This window comes from Pleuronectes platessa, chromosome 11 (assembly GCF_947347685.1).
Source record: "Pleuronectes platessa chromosome 11, fPlePla1.1, whole genome shotgun sequence".
NCBI classification, from domain to species: Eukaryota; Metazoa; Chordata; class Actinopteri; order Pleuronectiformes; family Pleuronectidae; genus Pleuronectes; species Pleuronectes platessa.
Window position 1 is genome coordinate 8,822,861 of NC_070636.1, and position 17,412 is coordinate 8,840,272.

The 17,412-nt window shown below is 41.7% G+C and overlaps 1 protein-coding gene across 1 annotated transcript; it reads left to right on the forward strand.

Annotated features, from left to right (window-relative positions):
• Positions 1 to 6,120: 6,120 nt before the first annotated feature.
• Positions 6,121 to 15,526, forward strand: map7a (microtubule-associated protein 7a). The gene is made up of 14 exons (XM_053434825.1): positions 6,121 to 6,247; positions 7,612 to 7,686; positions 7,772 to 7,935; positions 8,067 to 8,169; positions 8,326 to 8,442; positions 9,064 to 9,218; positions 12,524 to 12,669; positions 12,772 to 13,001; positions 13,085 to 13,262; positions 13,349 to 13,517; positions 13,668 to 13,772; positions 14,484 to 14,534; positions 14,682 to 14,910; positions 15,516 to 15,526. Exons 1-14 carry the CDS (start codon positions 6,121 to 6,123, stop codon positions 15,524 to 15,526), a joined length of 1,860 nt encoding a protein of 619 aa, XP_053290800.1.
• The last annotated feature ends 1,886 nt before the right edge of the window (positions 15,527 to 17,412 follow it).

Consider the following 17,412-nt stretch of genomic DNA (forward strand, 5'->3'; position numbering starts at 1 on the left):
TCTGTTGATCAGTAGTGTACAGCCCCCACAGACTTAACCATGACACTCCAACATCCTGCCATCAGAAGGAGGCCAACAACTCATTGCTCCAAAATAAAAGCAGCTGGAAAATTTCTAAATATTCACAATATTTGATTCAGATCTGTTCGAAACAAAAAAATATGCCTTAGGAAACATTTCCCTCAGTAATGTGTGTATGCTCACAGCCTGTCTGTGTGATACCACACCCTGGTTCAGCATTCAAAATGGGCTCTCAATTATTTAAATCAGCCGATATTAATACCTCAATTAAATAGGATACATTTCACAAGGAGTGTTTAAAATAATACACTTTAAAAAAACTGTAGTTATCAATCGAATGCCCTTGGTCCACAGAAAAGGGATTTTTTTTACATGATCAAGAGGTATTTTCTAAGGTAAATGTAGGTAATTTTACTTTACTCTTTATGTTTTCAGAGTGATGTAAAATAGTACAAAATTAAATACTGCATATTTAAAAAACAGGTCACAATGGTTTAAAAAGTCAACACCCCTATAAATAACATATTGCACAGTTTAAACAATACTAATCCAGGTTAGAATTCACATATAACATGCAATAAAAAATAACTGCTCCAGATGTAGAATGCAATGATCCAAATATTTCTGAAGTAAAAATTCAGTTTAACTATTTGAATCACAAATATGAATCATTAGAAACTCCCTGCCTTAAAAAAAAACAGTCTGCCAAGTTCTGCATAAGTAAAATGTTGAGTCCTTAATCTCAAAGCTTGAGGTTTACATTTGATCTTTGCTTCACATGATGTTGAGGATGAAATACTGTAGTTATACTTACCATACAGGGAAATGATGCTCTTGTCTCCTTCCTCCTTAGCAGCTCCAAAGGCAGGTCCCTGTGTTTATTTCTGAAACGACGGCAACACTACATAAACATTTTAGCCATTTACACGGCAGTAAGTACTAGGCTTCAAAGGAAAGTTGTACAGAAAAGAGTTTGGTTTGTCCAAGTCTGGAGTTGGGCAGGAGAGATGTGATACACCGATGAATAGTGCATGAGTGTTGAACCCGAGACTGGTAACTATAACTAGGGGCTGTTGAGAGACGTCACTGTGAGCGGAGTCTACCAATCCCCACAGGCTCCGAATGCACCTAAAGATATGTATTAGGCTTTTTCCGTAAAATGTGAAAACCTTTTTTGCGAAAGTCCCTTGAAAAGTTAACTACGGGGAGTCAAATTAATCTGATTGTTAAATTGTTAATTATAGTATTATATTCTACAAACAGAAGATAGTGTAATAATGATAATACAAAGGTAACTAAAGTGAAAATACTCCCACAGTACTCAACGTTGCATTTTGGTCATTCCATAAATATCATGGTTTCTGCAAGGTGAAGATGAAGACACAAATTAAAAATCCCTCTTTGTGGCCTAGTTGGAAGAACTCTCCTTAATCTTTAATAAGGTGCTGCTGCAAACTGGGTCTGTCTCCAGATACATTGTCCTTTGCCATGGAATCAACAAATGGTGTCCTGGCCTAGTTGCAGCACCTTGTGTTTCGAGTTCACTCAGGTTGAGCCTCAAGGTTTGAAAAGTTTCCTGTTCTGAACTGCTCGAGTGCTGCTGATGAAATAAGGAAATCGTGGTCTGATGTGTTTTTAACTGAAATGAAGCCGGTGATGATGATGATGTTGTAACATTTTGCTAAGTTTAGCCAAACTTTAGCAACTCCCATTCAATGCAACTTGTATTGGATGCTGAAGCACAGCTCATCATCTCATCAATTACACATACAGCCAGTCCGTAAGTCATACGTCAAAGTCTAAAGTTGCTGGTGTCCGATGAAACAAGTCTCTAAATTATTCAAGCGGGTGAGTCAGTGTTGCATGTGGCATCCTCATTATGTGGACAAATAACAAAAGAAATGGATTTAGCGTATAGGGAAGGACAGGGAAACTGATCTTTGTTACAATGTTGGGGGAATATTTCTACATTTTACCCATTTAAGGAAAAGATGGGGCACAACCACCAAGGATATATAATCAGTACAAACCTATATTTGAGCATATGTGTATCTAACAAAGAATCATACTTTACTGAATGCAACTTTGTCTTTACCTAGAACTGTAACAGATGTATATTCCTCCTGCCTGCTCAGCATGGAAGTGCACTGATACTTGCGGTGACACCAGCCTGGACACTGTGTTGATGGATTCTGCCCTTAATTACATGATTCACTACAGGCTAAGAGCGGTTGAGGAGATGTCGGAGTTCCTCGGGGACCGACCGGAGCCATGTCACCAACAGTGCAAAGTTACAGGTTCCCACTGTAGTCTAATATACTAACCTCATTCTCTGATGGATGCTGTCATCAAATGCAACTTTAAACACTCTGACGTTGACATCAGCCACTGAGGGAAGGGGCCATGGTTTGATTTCTCTGGTCTGATAAAGATCGCAGACATATTAAATACAATTATGATCGACCCTCCCTTACATCAGGGAGTGTCTCAGTAAAGTTGATCAAGCTGTCGTCTTAAAAAACAAAACTAGGCCATATCTGTGCTATATCTGAGCGTTATCATCTGTATGTTGGATGAATATTTAGGTGACACTCGTAAATATGCATGAGCGGGCGACCAACCCATTAAACTGACACCTGTGACAATGTCGTCTAGGGTGAACCACCGGATGACTCGATACCGACCGTGCAATCTTATCCTAAGTAGGTCCAGTGACCAGAGGCCTAATTTGGCTGTAGGTTGTAGGCTGGTTATCACCATCTTCTTTGTGCTCCAGTAAGTCTGTGGACACACCACCTGACGGAGGTGTCCTGTGTCATTATACCACATCACAGCCTCTCGGATGGGGGAGCTTGGCGAGCTTCGTCTCTGAAACACAGTCGGAGGGCATTGTGGCTGTTGGGTGTCCTGGATGGGGCATTGCACTGGTTGGCAAGCATGTGATCTGACCTCAAGTGACCCCCCTGGGATATCCTTAAAAGAAATAATTTAAACATCCATCCATCCGTCCATCACAAAAAAACAGGCCGTCACGTATTTAACATCTAAAAGTCCTCAATTGCACCAATAACAACATTTCAAATATGTCCAGCTATAATTATACCTCACATACATGTCTTCACAATATTTTATTGCAGTGATATCCTAGAAATGATCATTCTTCTGTAGGTTGAAAGAAATGCAATATATTTTAGTCAAGTCAGTCTGTTTGTGTGCAAATAAAATACTGTGCAAAAGTTTTAGGCACTAAAAGCAGAGCTTCTTAGATAATATTTTGGAGAGCTATTGTTCTATTTATTATTATTAGTTGTAGTAGTAGTAGTAGTAGTAGTAGTAATAGCAATAGTATGATAGTGTCCATAGTTAGAGATATTTAAAGGAAACAGCGTTTCAGAGTTTGTTGCAACAATAAGTTGCTTTGGGCCACAACTTGACACCGTTTTTTTTGTATCCTTTATAGTCTATGTTTGTTCAGTATAATTATGTTGAATTATCTATTAACTGTTCCTCTTTCTAAGACATTACTGTATCAATTGACAACTAACACTGAATAACATTGATTCCGACGAGACGTGGAAAAAGACGACGATCCTCAGGCGAGTTCTGGAGCGTTGCAGTTCCTGTCCTATGGAGGTAATTAAAATGCTCATCCCATACTTACCTCCTCTCTTACTTACTTTCTGAAAATGCCGAATCAGCTACTAAAGGGTCATTTATACGATGTAACACTTAGTCAAGTGAAAATTATCTCTAAATGATGTTGATACAGATGAGATCTGAAAAACACGAAATTTCTCAAGCAAGTTCTGAAGAGTCGCAGTTCCTGTACATTTCCTCGCCCACTATACTTCCAGTGCCCGTTGAAGCAACAGCACCACCTGGTGACAATAGACCTGTCACTGCTGCTGAATAACGTTTTCAGAGCAATAATGAAAAAGTCGCCAGTTTTGCATTTGATTTTCTTGGAACCTCTACCTTAAAAACTTCTGAAACTTGACAAACTGAAAGTGGGTGTCACCATAAAGAAGAATAAATAGAAATAATATCTAATATTAGCAAATTATGAGTGTCAAAATGTGCCAGAATAGTGTAAAATATAGATGGTTAGAAATCGATCAGTTGTTTGAAACTTAATTTAAAGTTTTAATGCCAGCTGATCAAGGACGAAGCTGTTGGCAAAGTGCAGGATGTTGATGCTGGAGAACCAGGAACTGGAGCATCAGCTTGTTTGAGGGACACATCTCCCAATGGAGGCTGACCAGTCGCTGTGCTCTGGAACAGTCAGGGTGGTTAGAGGACTCTAATGCTTTAGACAAGTTCAGGCTTGAGAGTTAACACATCCTTGCTTTGTTTTGTGTTTTTCCTTGCAGCACTTTTCTCAGCAGTTTCTTGAAATAACTGGGACTGGGAGCAGAAACACAGACCAGCATTATCCCCCATCCTCTGCTGGCACTGAAAGAAACCTGAAATTACTTTGAGGATCTGAACCAGCTCATTGATGTGATGTCCCGGAGACACTGGACACGTTCACTGGTGCTGAGGTCTCCGAGAATTCAGCTCAAACCTGATCTCACATTATTACTTTAATAATACAATCAACGGGCCCTAGTGTAGAGCTGCAGCTAACTAATAAGAAGGGTTAATTTTCCTGGTTAATGAATTAGTCATTTGATCCATTAACAACAATGGAACTCAACAGAGGACAAAGCTCTGCCATGGCCCTTATGCAACCACATTTAAATGCACTACATCCACATTTTTATTTGGATTTCCTTCAAATTGCAAACATAAATATCGGCTCCATAAAAATTTCAGATTTTTCTTCATCAATATCTATGAAATATTCACTGCTGATCAATGGAAACTTAGAAAAATGCTCTATTTCACTAGTGAGAAATTACATACATACATCCTTCCACCAAGTTTTGTGGAAATCCATTCTGTAGTTTTTGCATTTTTACAAACAAACAAAAAGAGACAAAACATTATCTCCTCGGTTGAGTTATGCATCAGAAAATAGAGAAATAAAATCCCTGTTTTTAGCCTAAATGTCCTCTGATGTCCTCGTCTGTGTAAATGACCTCGTTTCAAGTCGACTTTGAATGTCGGGGCTTACGGACACTTGGATGACACCACAGGAGCAGAATGGAGGCATGTAAAGTTTCTTTTCTGCTGCTTTGAGACGTTTGAGGAAGTACTTCAATTGTATTTGATTTGACTGCAACACTGTTTACCCCTGAAACTCCAGAAGTGTGGACTCAAACACTTGCGATCCTCCATCGGCAAAGTGGTGAGTAAATAATGACTGAATTAAAAATGTTGCTGACTTCACCTTGCTCTCTAGAACCAAATACCTCCATCTAGTGGCCAGACCATTCATTTCGAAGGAAGAATCAGGAAGGGATGGGGTGGGGGGGTGGGACACATTTTCACCACATCTCTTGAGGATACAGCATCAGAGCAAGTTAGTGTCCAAGCAATGTGTGTGACTGAATATGATATAACCCCTTGCCATGGTAATAATTCACGAGGACGCGGCCCCTTGGCTATGCATCTTTTATTTTCCTCCCCCCCGTCTCCAGGAAACGCTGCATCCCTTTGGCCCCCTCCATCCAGCAGGCAGTGAGGAGGGGGAGTTAAAGTGACACAGCTATATTCTGTGAAAGTAAAGCAGGGCAGCTCACAAGGGGGAGATCTTTAAAGGGGAAGGGTCGCCTTTTTATAGACAAGACTCATTGAGGATAAGAATCTCTCCTTCACCTCTAAAGGAGACTGGTGTGACTTTCCGTTTGTGGACATTACTTTTGCTTTGAATTATCTCCAGCTCACTGAAAAGGGGTTAAACCGGTGGCTTGGGGCTTAGGCTCTTCACTGTATTGGTTTCGTGAGGCACAGATGGACAAGCAGCTGATGCAGGAGGCAGCTCCCTGCACAGCTCACTCTGCAAGCCAGAACCCGAAGGCATCTTGAAATAGAAATTCAAAAAGAAGAAGGAGGAGGAAGAGCAGGAGGAGGAGGAAGAGGAGTAGGAGGAGTAGGAGGAGTAGGAGGAGGAGGAGAGAGGCAGAGGCAGGGGGTGTTTTGAGTGCGAGCACTGGTATGCCAGGCTCAATACCTAGCATGGCTGTGCAGAAGAAACAGAGTGGCATCCCTCCATCGCAGGGACCACTGTCTACACGTACCATCGAGCGCCAGGGGAAGGGGAACGGACTTGAGAGAACAGGAGGTGAGTCGATTTTGCTGTTATTTGATGATGATTTTTATGAAAATAGCTGATCTAAAGAAGCATTTCCTCGAAGACAAGTCACAACAGATGACTGACACAGGATTATTTTATCATATTGATGACGCATGGGTAGAATAACAGATTCCATCTGAGATGTGTTTGTTTGTGAGTACGGCTTTAACTGGAGGGCATCTTTGGACACAGATTTTTCATAAAACACACAGGATCCTGATATTGTTAACCCGACAGGACCCTCCACCTGTACTTCATGTACTCCTGAAGGTGTCTATGTCTTGACCTTAGCTCGTTTGAGTTATCCTCCCGAGGAACGGTCAGGTGCTTGCATGTTCTCTATGCCTTTTATACACAGTCCGTCAATAGAGGCTCTTTTATCCGTATCAGACCCCAAGGCCAAACAACTCCCTAACAACCACTGTTCGAGACAGATGCATCATGGTTGGTTTTTGGTTTATGTACGCAGCAGCTGCGTCTTAGCATTTGTTGAACGAATGGTGCCTTCAGGTGCAGAATGCCGTGTGTCGTCACAGGTAGGAGAAAATCCCCAAAATTGTTGTGTGTCGGTTTATGTAAAATGAATCAAAAAAGAGGTCAGAGTACAATCGAGTGTCAGGGCAATATCGAAGAAAGATGATTCACAGATTTGAGAATAATGCCCCAATAATACAAGAATAAAGTCATTGTAATATTCCCAGATTAAAGTAATCATTTAACAAGAAAAAGTCATATTATGGAAATAAATCTGTATTTTATGAAACCCTTTGAATATCAGGCAGATGTTGACGAAGACAACCTCACAGTCGACCATTACCAAACATTTCCTCCTCCACTAAAAAGGCGATTTCCTCCACATCTTTGTGGTTCCTTCCTCAGAATAGACACAGTTTCTTGTACAGCCTTTTCTGATCCTGGGTCCTGATACTTGTGATAGTGTGCTGCTAATGAGGAAAAGCTGCATTACTTGTGAAACCCACTCTCTTCTAAAGACCAACTTAACCAGACGTGATGTTACTCCTCTAAAATGACACATAGCCTCAAATTATTACTTCACTCTCATCACGACACTACTTTCAAAATCTCTCTGCTGGTATTGTTGTCACTGAATAACATGCACATTTTTTCATTGCTTACAGAGAATGGCTCTTATATCAGACAAAATTCACCGCCAAAGAAAACAGCTCCTTGTGTCAATAAGTCCCCACAAATCCTCAACACCTTTTCTCCAAGGGCCGCTGCAGGTTTGATACCTCTCTCTATTAACCTGAGGTGCCACTGACTCTGTTCATCAGCCAGATGTCACATTATTATGAATCATTAACTGCAAAGTATTATTTTTGGTATTCTAGTGGCTAATGGACCTAATGTCGACGAGAGGCTGAAGGCAGCGCGAGAAAGAAGAGAGGAGCGGGAGAAGTTAGTCGGTATGTGAGCTCCTAAGGTTAATCCACTGGCCTCAATTTCTATATGATTAACATAGATAGCTGATAAATCTATATATATACACAGCCTCCCGGGAGCTGAGCAGGTTGGAGCGGGAGCAGCGGGCCCGGCAATTCCATCAACAGCAAGTGGAGGAGCGCAAGAAAAAGATCCTGGAGCAGAGGCACAGAGAGGACAGGAGGCGCTCGGCTGTGGAGGAGAAGCGCAAGCAGAGGCTGCAGGAGGAGAAAGTAAGTGTTTAGGGAGGGGGGGGCGGGCAAAAAAAACACAAAAAACGACTTGCATTTTTAGAGAGGACATTGATTTCACAGCTCTGGATTTGAGCAACAGCTAAACTGAAGCTTGTTCCCCCTGAATTAAGGAGCGATATGAATCTGCAGTGCGCAAGACGCTGGAAAAGAGCCAGAGGGCCCAACACAATATCAGTCCAAACACAAGGGGGAGGAAGATAACCAAGATCAACGGTGAGTCGAAGATAAATGCACTTTGATTTTACCCTCCTCCTTTTAACATTACCTTTCTAAAATCACCTTTGTAGCATATCTGGACACAGCAATTTCTTGGCTTGCATAATCTTTTGTTTTTGCTTCATTTAAACTTTATACTGATCAATACGCTAGTTCCACGCCGCTTACCCCTGACACCATGGGAGAAGAACTTGGTCAGTCGCCTCCTTACTCCCACTTGCTCTTATCTGGCCAGGAGCAAGAGTGCTGGTTGTCAGTCAGGAGAAGAAGGTACTCTACCCCCTGCCCCCCCAGATAACAGAATGTGCTCATTTGCTTTAAAGGTTCAGTGTGTAGAATTTAGTGACATCTAGTGGTGAAATTGCATGTTGCAGCCGAATACCCCTCCCTTTTCAAACAAGAAAAATAACCTGTGGTAGCCTTCAGTTGTCATAAAAACTCAAAAGGTATTTAGTTTGTCCAGTCTGGGCCACTGTAAAAAAACATGGCGGCCTCCGTAGAGAGGACCTGCTCCAAATATTGATGTATTGTATTTAAATAATAAAGAGCCCATTCTAGGGTAAAGAAAACAATTCATACAATGAACCACACTAGTGAAAACATCCCTAAGATTAATATTTATTCAATTTCTGCTGTTAGATCCCTTTCACCTAAATCTTACACACTGAACCTTTAATATTATGGCAATGCAATGCCAGTGGTTTGTCGTGCATTTGTAAAACAATGCTACATCCAATGTTTCCAGGCCATTTTGTTTACTAACTCAGCTCGTTTTCCTCTCTGTTGACGCACTGCTCCACATCCCCCCCCCCCCCCCCCCCTTTCACTTTTCCCACCATTTGTGCATATTTCCCCAATTTCCCATAATTATGGCACAAAACACTGGTTCAGTTGTCCATGTTTGTCGCCGTGCAGTTTCATTCCACTCCATGAACACCACCACCAACTCCTCCACTCCTCACAAACCCCAGCAACACTCTGGTTCAGTCCAACAGAGGCCATCTGCCTCCCCAAGTCCCAACAACAGAAGCCTCCATCTGGCACAGGTAAATCCAACACCTCCTTTGGTCTGACATACATGTGTTGCTAAATAATTATGACGCCGTATTAGAACCATAGTTAAGGGTGGGTAGGGAGAGTCCTCTTAGACTTTTTTGGACAGATCCAGGTGTTGTCCATCCAGGTATTTTTTTTTTGGTAGTCAAACCACAGACCATCCAGACTGATTATCTGCCCATAGTCCAATTTTTCTGCCACTAGTCCACCGCCTCTCCAATAGACGGAAGAGGTGTGTTTTTAGTTTGCGGCGGAAGATGTGTGAACTCTCTGATGTCCGGATGTTGATGAGGAGCTGGTTCCACCATTTAGGAGCCAGGACAGCAAACGGTCGAGATGTTGATGAGTGTTTAGCAGTGAAGGAGCAACGAATAAACAAACTCCTGTCTCATACAATTCAAGGTGAGACCAAACAGTTCAAACTAGCACTCTAGTTAACCTACGAGCAGATACAATAGAAATTTAGCAGGGAAGCTTAGTTTTTATCTCCCCATGCTCTTCCTCCTTCTCATCTTCTCTATTAGTTCTTTCGCTATCTTCTGCTGTTTCTTCTTTTCCTGCTTATCCCTCTCTTTCAGCTTCATCTCTCTTTGTACTTTCTCTATCTTCTGCTTCTTCTGAATTTGTCTTGCTTCCTCACTTCTTCTGGCTTTGTCGCTGTCTGACATGAGGGCCAGCTCCTGAAAAGACAGAGATGACGCGTGTTTCATTATTTTCATTCCAAAAGTCTAAATCTGAAACAAACTCACAATCCAACAGGTTATTGTTCAAATAAAACTGAGCTGATGTCACTTACCTGAAGCTTAATAGACTTCACGATGAGGAACTTAATATCCTCCTCCATCTTCTGAACTTTGTGCTGTGAGTCCTCCTGCACATTGAGCCACTTCTTCTCTGTGGCTTCAACCAGACTCTCCAGCTCCTTGGTTCTTTGAAGGCAGGTCTCTTTCTCCACCTTCTCACTCCTGAGGTGATCCTCCAGAGTGTTGACTTTAAGGTCTGAGGTTTCAACCAGACTCTCCAGCTCCTTGATTCTTTTAGAGCAGACGGAATACCGCAATACCAGACCTTCGATGAAATTGACTTTGCGGTTAAAGGCAGTCTTGCCATCGCGGATCTGAGTCTGTGCGGTGCTCAGTTTGGCCCTGAGCTCAACATTTTTTCGCAAGTCCTCCTGCACGTTGAGCCACTTCTTCTCTGTGGCTTCAACCAGACTCTCCAGCTCCTTTGTTCTTTTAGAGCAGACGGAATACCGCAATACCAGACCTTCGATGAAGTCGACTTTGTGGTAACAGGCAGTCTGGCCATCGTGGATCTGAGTCTGTGCGGTGCTCAGTTTGGCCCTGAGCTCAACATTTTGTCGCAAGTCCTCCTGCACGTTGAGCCACTTTTTCTCCGTGGCTTCAACCAGACTTTTCAGCTCTTTGATCTTTTGAAGGCAGGTATCTTTCTCCACCTGCTCTCTCCTGAGCTGAACCTCCAGAGTGTGGACTTTAAGGTCTGAGGTTTCAACCAGGCTCTCCAGCTCCTTGATTCTTTCAGAGCAGATGACATTCTCAGAATTGCTGGTCCATAGCTTAGACTGATCCGTTACAGTGAGATTGCCTGTACAATTATTGTGGATCAGATTCTGTGCGGTCCTCAGTTTGTCCATGAGCTCACCATTCTTATCGACCAGCGCGGTGTTTACACTTTGGAAAGTATGGATTACTTCATCTCTTTCCCTGTCGTGATTCTCCTTCATGACCAACATCCTGTCCATTGTCTTCAGCTTGGACTTTAGTTCTCTCTCTACCTCCTGAAGAGCTTGGTTCTCCAGCGACAGCTTCATATTATTTAACTCTGAGCCTTTTAATTGTTGCCGGAGGTCCTCCATTGAATTCATTGAGTTTGGCTCCATGTTGCTGTTGTAGCGGTTGTCTTGAAGACTCATGATTTTCTCAGTTGTTGCACTTGTAGAAATTGTAGAGCTGTCTTGACTTGTTGTCATGTTGCACTGTTTGAACAAACTGACAAGTGTCTCTTCGGTGGTCAGTTAAGTAACCTGCTGATTAAAGATGGCGCCATTGCCTCTGATCTCTCTGGTCACCAAAGGAACTCAAAGGCAGTAGCCTTCTGATTAAAGATGGCGCCAATGTCTGGGATCTCTCTGGTCACCAAAGGAACTCAAAGGCAGTAGCCTGCTGATTAAAGATGGCGCCAATGTCTGAGATCTCTCTGGTCACCAAAGGAACTCAAAGGAAGTGTTTCACTGTGTGGCTGTTTTGTCTCTTTTATATAAACATACGAGTGTAAAATTAGCCTATTTAGCATGGTTGGTTACCATGGTTACAAGGGGTCCTTTGGAGTCTCCAAATGGCCTTTGTGGAAAACATGCCCTTAGGAAAAGAGCTGTCAAATATTAATTTTATGTGGTATTGTTATCAAATTTGAACTTGGGCTAGTCAAGGCTTCATGCTAGGGTACCATTGTGTTTTCCAGCTCATAAAACCCAGCTAGAGTCATCTGCAGGCATCTGTTTATTAAGAAATATTCAGGCAGAAATAAAAACCTTCTACTTCACTGTGTGCCAACTGCTTTTACTCAATGCCAGTAGCACTTCGAGTGATTGTGACTTTCTTTTGTTGGGGGGGGGGGGGGGGGGAGGGGGAGAGTTCAGAATGTTACCTTTCAAAAGAGACATACTCCAAATGGTTCAAGGACAGCTTTCAATTTACTTTAAAGTTCCTCAGACAGGCGAATCTCACCCGCCTCTTAAGAGGTTAAAAATACAAAAAAGCTGAGATTTCAAAAATAAAGTGAAAATGTAAAGTATAGACTATAAAGTCGTGATTGACGAGAAAGTCAAACAACAACAAGAATAAAGTTGTGACTTTATGAGACAATAAAGACAACAAATATGTAATTTCATAAGAGTCTTCAATAAAAAAACCTTTCAGTCGACCACTACCAAACATTTCAACATTGAAAGTTATGATACTTATACGCCAAAATATATCGATTACTTTATTTGTGAAACCTCTTTATTTCTCATTTTAAAGCAGGCAACATAGATCTCCTGTTCTGCTTCTGTAAAATGACATATAGCCTAAAATTTAAACTTTAATCTCATAAAATTGCAACTTAATTTTTTACGAATTTATTCCCGAAATCTAAGAATGTTTTTTTCATTATAGGTCTGTTTAAGAATAGCATATATATGATGTAGTACGATTTTCCACTCTTTGCATTTTTCAGCCACATTTTTGGGCTGAAAAAGTAACAGTAATTCTGATCCCTTTTCTTTTTGTTTTAGATTAAAACACCAAAACAGCAAGACTCCATTAAGACGCCAGAGAGTAAGAAGAACTCAAGCAGGGGCTCAAACATCAGATCCGTCAACACCAGTGTGAAACCAGCCACAGTGACACAGAGCAGAAAAAACTCACCCTCACCAGATCGGTAGGTTAAGATTGTGTGGCCGTTATCTCCACTGTACATTCACAACAATCAGAGAAACGTGAATAAAGTGGGACATTTGCTCTCTTCTGCCGCGTTTTCAAGGAGTCCTCGAAGATCAGTCAGCAGACATTCAACCCCGCTGCAGCTCGAGCTCACAACGGTCCCCGAGGAGGCTGTTTGTCACTCTGCCCTCGCTCCTGGTAACTCAAGGCCTGTCAGGACATCATCTGGAGGTCGGACAGAGAAAACGAGGAGTGAAACACCAGAGCCAGTGACTCCCCGTCTGAACGTGCCCAACAAAGCTCCTACAACCGCACCAGTGAGAGATAAAAGTAAGATACAGGAAACAATTAGGGCCGTATTTGAACTGGTATTCAAAGTGCTTCAGATATTGAAGATTTTCTTTCTTCTTCAGGTCCTTCCCATAGACCTCCTGAACCATCCACCCAGACTTCTGAAGTCGTGAGCAGGACCTTGGCTGGAACCACAGACCAAGAGGCCGCCTCACGTCTCCTGGCTGAAAAGAGGAGAGAGGCCAGACTACAGCGGGAGAGAGATGAGCAGGAGCGTCTGCAGAGAGAGGAGGCAGAAAGGTTAAAAAAGATCCACCCTATGTGACAGAAACACTGCTGGAACAGGGTGTGGTATGGCTACAACTTTCTCTTTAAAACATTTCCAGGCGCAGTCGTGAAGAAGCGGAGCACAGGAGGGCAGAGGAGCGAGCACAACAGCAGGCCGAAGATCAGCGTCTAATGGAGGAGAAGAGGAGGAGGGAGGAGGAAGAGCAGCGACGAGCCGAGGAAGAGAGAGCTCAGGCCAAGAGGGAAGTCGCCCTCCTGCAGAAACAGGTGAACAGGGCAATTTATGTACAGCTCCATCCCAATGTTTTGTTTTTGCTGTTGTTTTCTTCATTCTCAGGTACTTTTATTGGAAGAGGTAGTTTGTGTGTTTGCTCATCCTCACAACAACGTTCTGTATCTGCTCTGTGTTTTCTGCAGAGAGAGGAGGAGGAAGCCAGGGAGAGGGCGAAGGCGGAGAAGCTGAAACAAGAGCGACAGATGCTCGCACAAAAGGAAGAGGTCGACCGTCAAGAAAGAAAAAAGGTGACTAAATCAGAGATATTACGATACAGATATTTGTTTGTTTACATATTCAAGAACAACTGACCTGGACAATTCGTCAGACTGCAGTACAGACATGTAGTTAAGATAAGATCCAGTAGATAAGATTAGAAATAATGGAAATACCATTCACATTTATTCTGATAAGAATTTCAGTGTCAAACCTTTAAAGAGAAGACCCTTAGCTGTATGTAATGCAGTGTCATGACCTCTTTAACCAATTGTCTACTGGGTCTTTCCTCTTGAACCGTTTTATTTTCTCCACCATGGAAGCATTGTTTGTTTGTTTGTTTGTTGTTTTTTATTTCAACCAAAGTTACGCAAGAACAACTACAATTTGGGGCTGTCTGATTGAATTAAAGTGGAGGTATGCTCTGTACTATGTGCATCTTCAAGTTCTCAATCCGAATCAGAATCAGAATCAGAATTATTTTTCTTGTCATGTATATTTGCACATACAGGAAATTGCCTTGGTGTGGTTGGTGCACTGTACAAACAACAATATAAAAACAACAATAAAAAAACATCAACAATAGAACAACAATATATACAGTAAGAGAGTTATTACATTCTTTTTATCATTTTAAATCGAAACAGTAACTTTACCAAAAGTTCTGTTTTATTAAAGAGACTGGATGTTTTCGCAAAGACCGCTATGACAGGGTTTGAATGAAAGCTGTGTTTTTTCTCCAGCGACTAGAGGAGATCATGCGGAGGACCAGAAGGACCGATTCTCCAGATACGGTGAGATTTACTGTTCACTTGATAAAAAGTACATTGCCTCTGGGTCCTCATGACGCACAACCAGCATCAACTAACAACTAACCCGCTCCACTTTTAAAAGCTACATAACCTGTCCCTGACTATATTAATAAACCCTTTTCAACACAGAAGTCCTCACCAGTCCGGCTCTTACCAAACGCACCCAAACCAAAGGAAAACACAGAGCCTGTGCACAATGGCACCATGGAACATGTCGTCAAGTTGCCAGTGGGCACCAGGTCCGCACCGCTGGGGCTAAACAATGAGGAGGAGGGGGTACCTGTTGTTGCCTTCAAAGAACGAAGGTCTCTCCGAACGCTCACCGGCCTGGAGGAAATCCAGACCCACCAGCGAGCAGGTGAGACAGAAAACAAGTGGGACCTCACAGTGGGAAATAAACAGCAACAAGAGCCAGATTCTGACAACTAATGGCTCTGGACTGAGAAAATCACTGACATCATGTCATTTTTGCTCCTTATTAGTCGTACAAATGCATGGCAGTGTCTATAGGACCAGTCAACATGGGTTGGATATGGGTCAGGCAAGAACCCATTACATTTTGGTGTGGATCTGGATTTTTTGAATGTTACAAGATGGGGCATTTAAAATGTTTTGTTGATTTCTCAGAGAATATTTCAGAATGGGAAAGAAAAATCTGGCAGATTTAGGGGACATATATTTATGAGTGAGTGCAGTTTGGTGCAGATCCAAATCAAAATCCAGATCTAGTGAATTTAAACTTGGTTTCATAAGGGGACTGACGGGCCTTGGCAGAGGTGTGCACCGTACTGAGAGCCATTCAAGGTTAACACGAGTAGAGAACTGGTGACATTTTGAAAAGCCAGACTTAAGGTTTCCTCCGATGCCTCTCTAAGATCTGACATCAAACGTGTAAGCTGCTCTGAAACATTTTGATGTCTTGCCTTTTGAATTTTTTTTCTCTCCCTGTTGTGTGTTCTTCAGAGGTCATCTGAGCGTCTGCCGGATGTTCACAGACTTGGAGAAGCTGTGTGATGGGATTTCCTGCATTTCAGCCAGTTCGCTGCCCCTCAGCACCTTGAACGAGCATGTGAACCTGCCTCATGAGGTCATCAGCACTTGGTATTTGGTCACTTTTCTGCGTGTACCCAGTGGCACAATTGGATTGGATGAGTTGGATCAGAATTTTATTTATTGCAGCAGGTTTCTGAAATAATAAATATCTGAAAAACTTGACGTAGACAGCAGTGATGATAGCTTGCTGGCAAATGCAGTTAGTTGTTATGGAGAGTGTCGCCTCTGTGAAATAATAGGAATAGCCAATTTAACAATCACCACATATGTTAGCCATATGCTTTCTGCTTATTCCTGATATTTCTTGATGTCTAAGCACTTTTCCTTCCTCGGTTTCGTCGCTGTGGGATTAGAATAGCTTGAGTCACTGTTTTGGCTCTAAGAACACAAGAGTTAGAATATTTATTGAAAGTTCCTTTCCTGCATTAATGCCTATCTTACCCTTAGATTTTGTGAAAATATAGCAATCACATATTTCAAAGCTGCTACAGACTTAGTCTCCAAAGACATTGCTTTAGTTTTGTGAGTGAAGTTTTAGTAAATACGATGCACAAAGCGTTTATTGCACTGACAGTTGCTTTGTTTGATATCGCGCAAATCAATTTACAAAGCAAAGTTTGAGATGTAAAGGTTAAGTTAGTGAGTTTATTTAAATAAAAGCATATAAAATATAAAAAAATATATATGATCATTAGTATTTGATCATACAGTTTAAATATTGCTTATAACTATCACTTGTAAACGGGATGAGAAGTCAAGATATGCCATATTTGATCCAAGTTGATACTATGCTGCGCCTCTGTCTTTGTTTGCACGGTGACTGTAACCAACATGAAAACAAAAGTCAAAATAAAGAGCACACTGAAATACCTAAGGTGAAATAAAGATGCAATTTGTCCAACCAGCATATGGATTAAAAAGAGTTTACACACTTGTACACTGAACACATTTCTCAGTATTTGGTCATAGTCAACAGAGGATTGAGACCGAGGATGAACGAGTCTCAACGATACAGCACAAAGACAGCTAAGAACTCCAGACATGCAATGGATGACCCTAAGCCATCATTACCAAAGTTGCTAAAATACATCTACAAGTACAAACATTTCTTTAAGGTTGAACATTATGATGAGTCATTCCCCCCACATGCAGCATGGTCTCATCTGACTGGGTGGGAGACAGAAGAGCCCAGAGGAGTTCTGATAAACACACACTTTCCATCACTGCCTGGAGAACAATGTTTGGATTCAACGTGACTTCATCAGGAGGTCATCCATCCCATGGTCTGCCTGAACCGCCCCAGTGTGACCCTGCGCCGAGCTGCTGTCTGGCAGCAAGGGGTGGGACCCCAGAGTCCAGAGATCAACAAACAAATGAGAATATAACACTTTCAGGGATAAACAACAAACAAACAAATCAGTTCAAGTCATTCTCACTCAGATTTTGAGAAAAGTGAACCCTAAGACTCTTTCAAATACAAAACAATAGAGAATCTCAGTTCATGTTTAACTTCTGTTCAGTTCAGCTTTTCCTCCACTAGTGAACCATCAGTATAAGGAAAAGAGAGTATTAAAGTATAAGGAGAGTAGTATAAAAGTATAAGGAAAGAGGAGTATTAAAGTATAAGGAAATGAGAGTATTAAAGTATAAGGGAAGAGGAGTATTAAAGTATAAGGAAAGTAGTATTAAAGTATAAGGACAGAGGAGTATTAAAATATAAGGAAAGGTATTATTTAAGTATAAGGACAGAGGAGTATTAAAGTATAAGGAAAGGTGATTATTTAAGTATAAGGTCAGAGGAGTATTA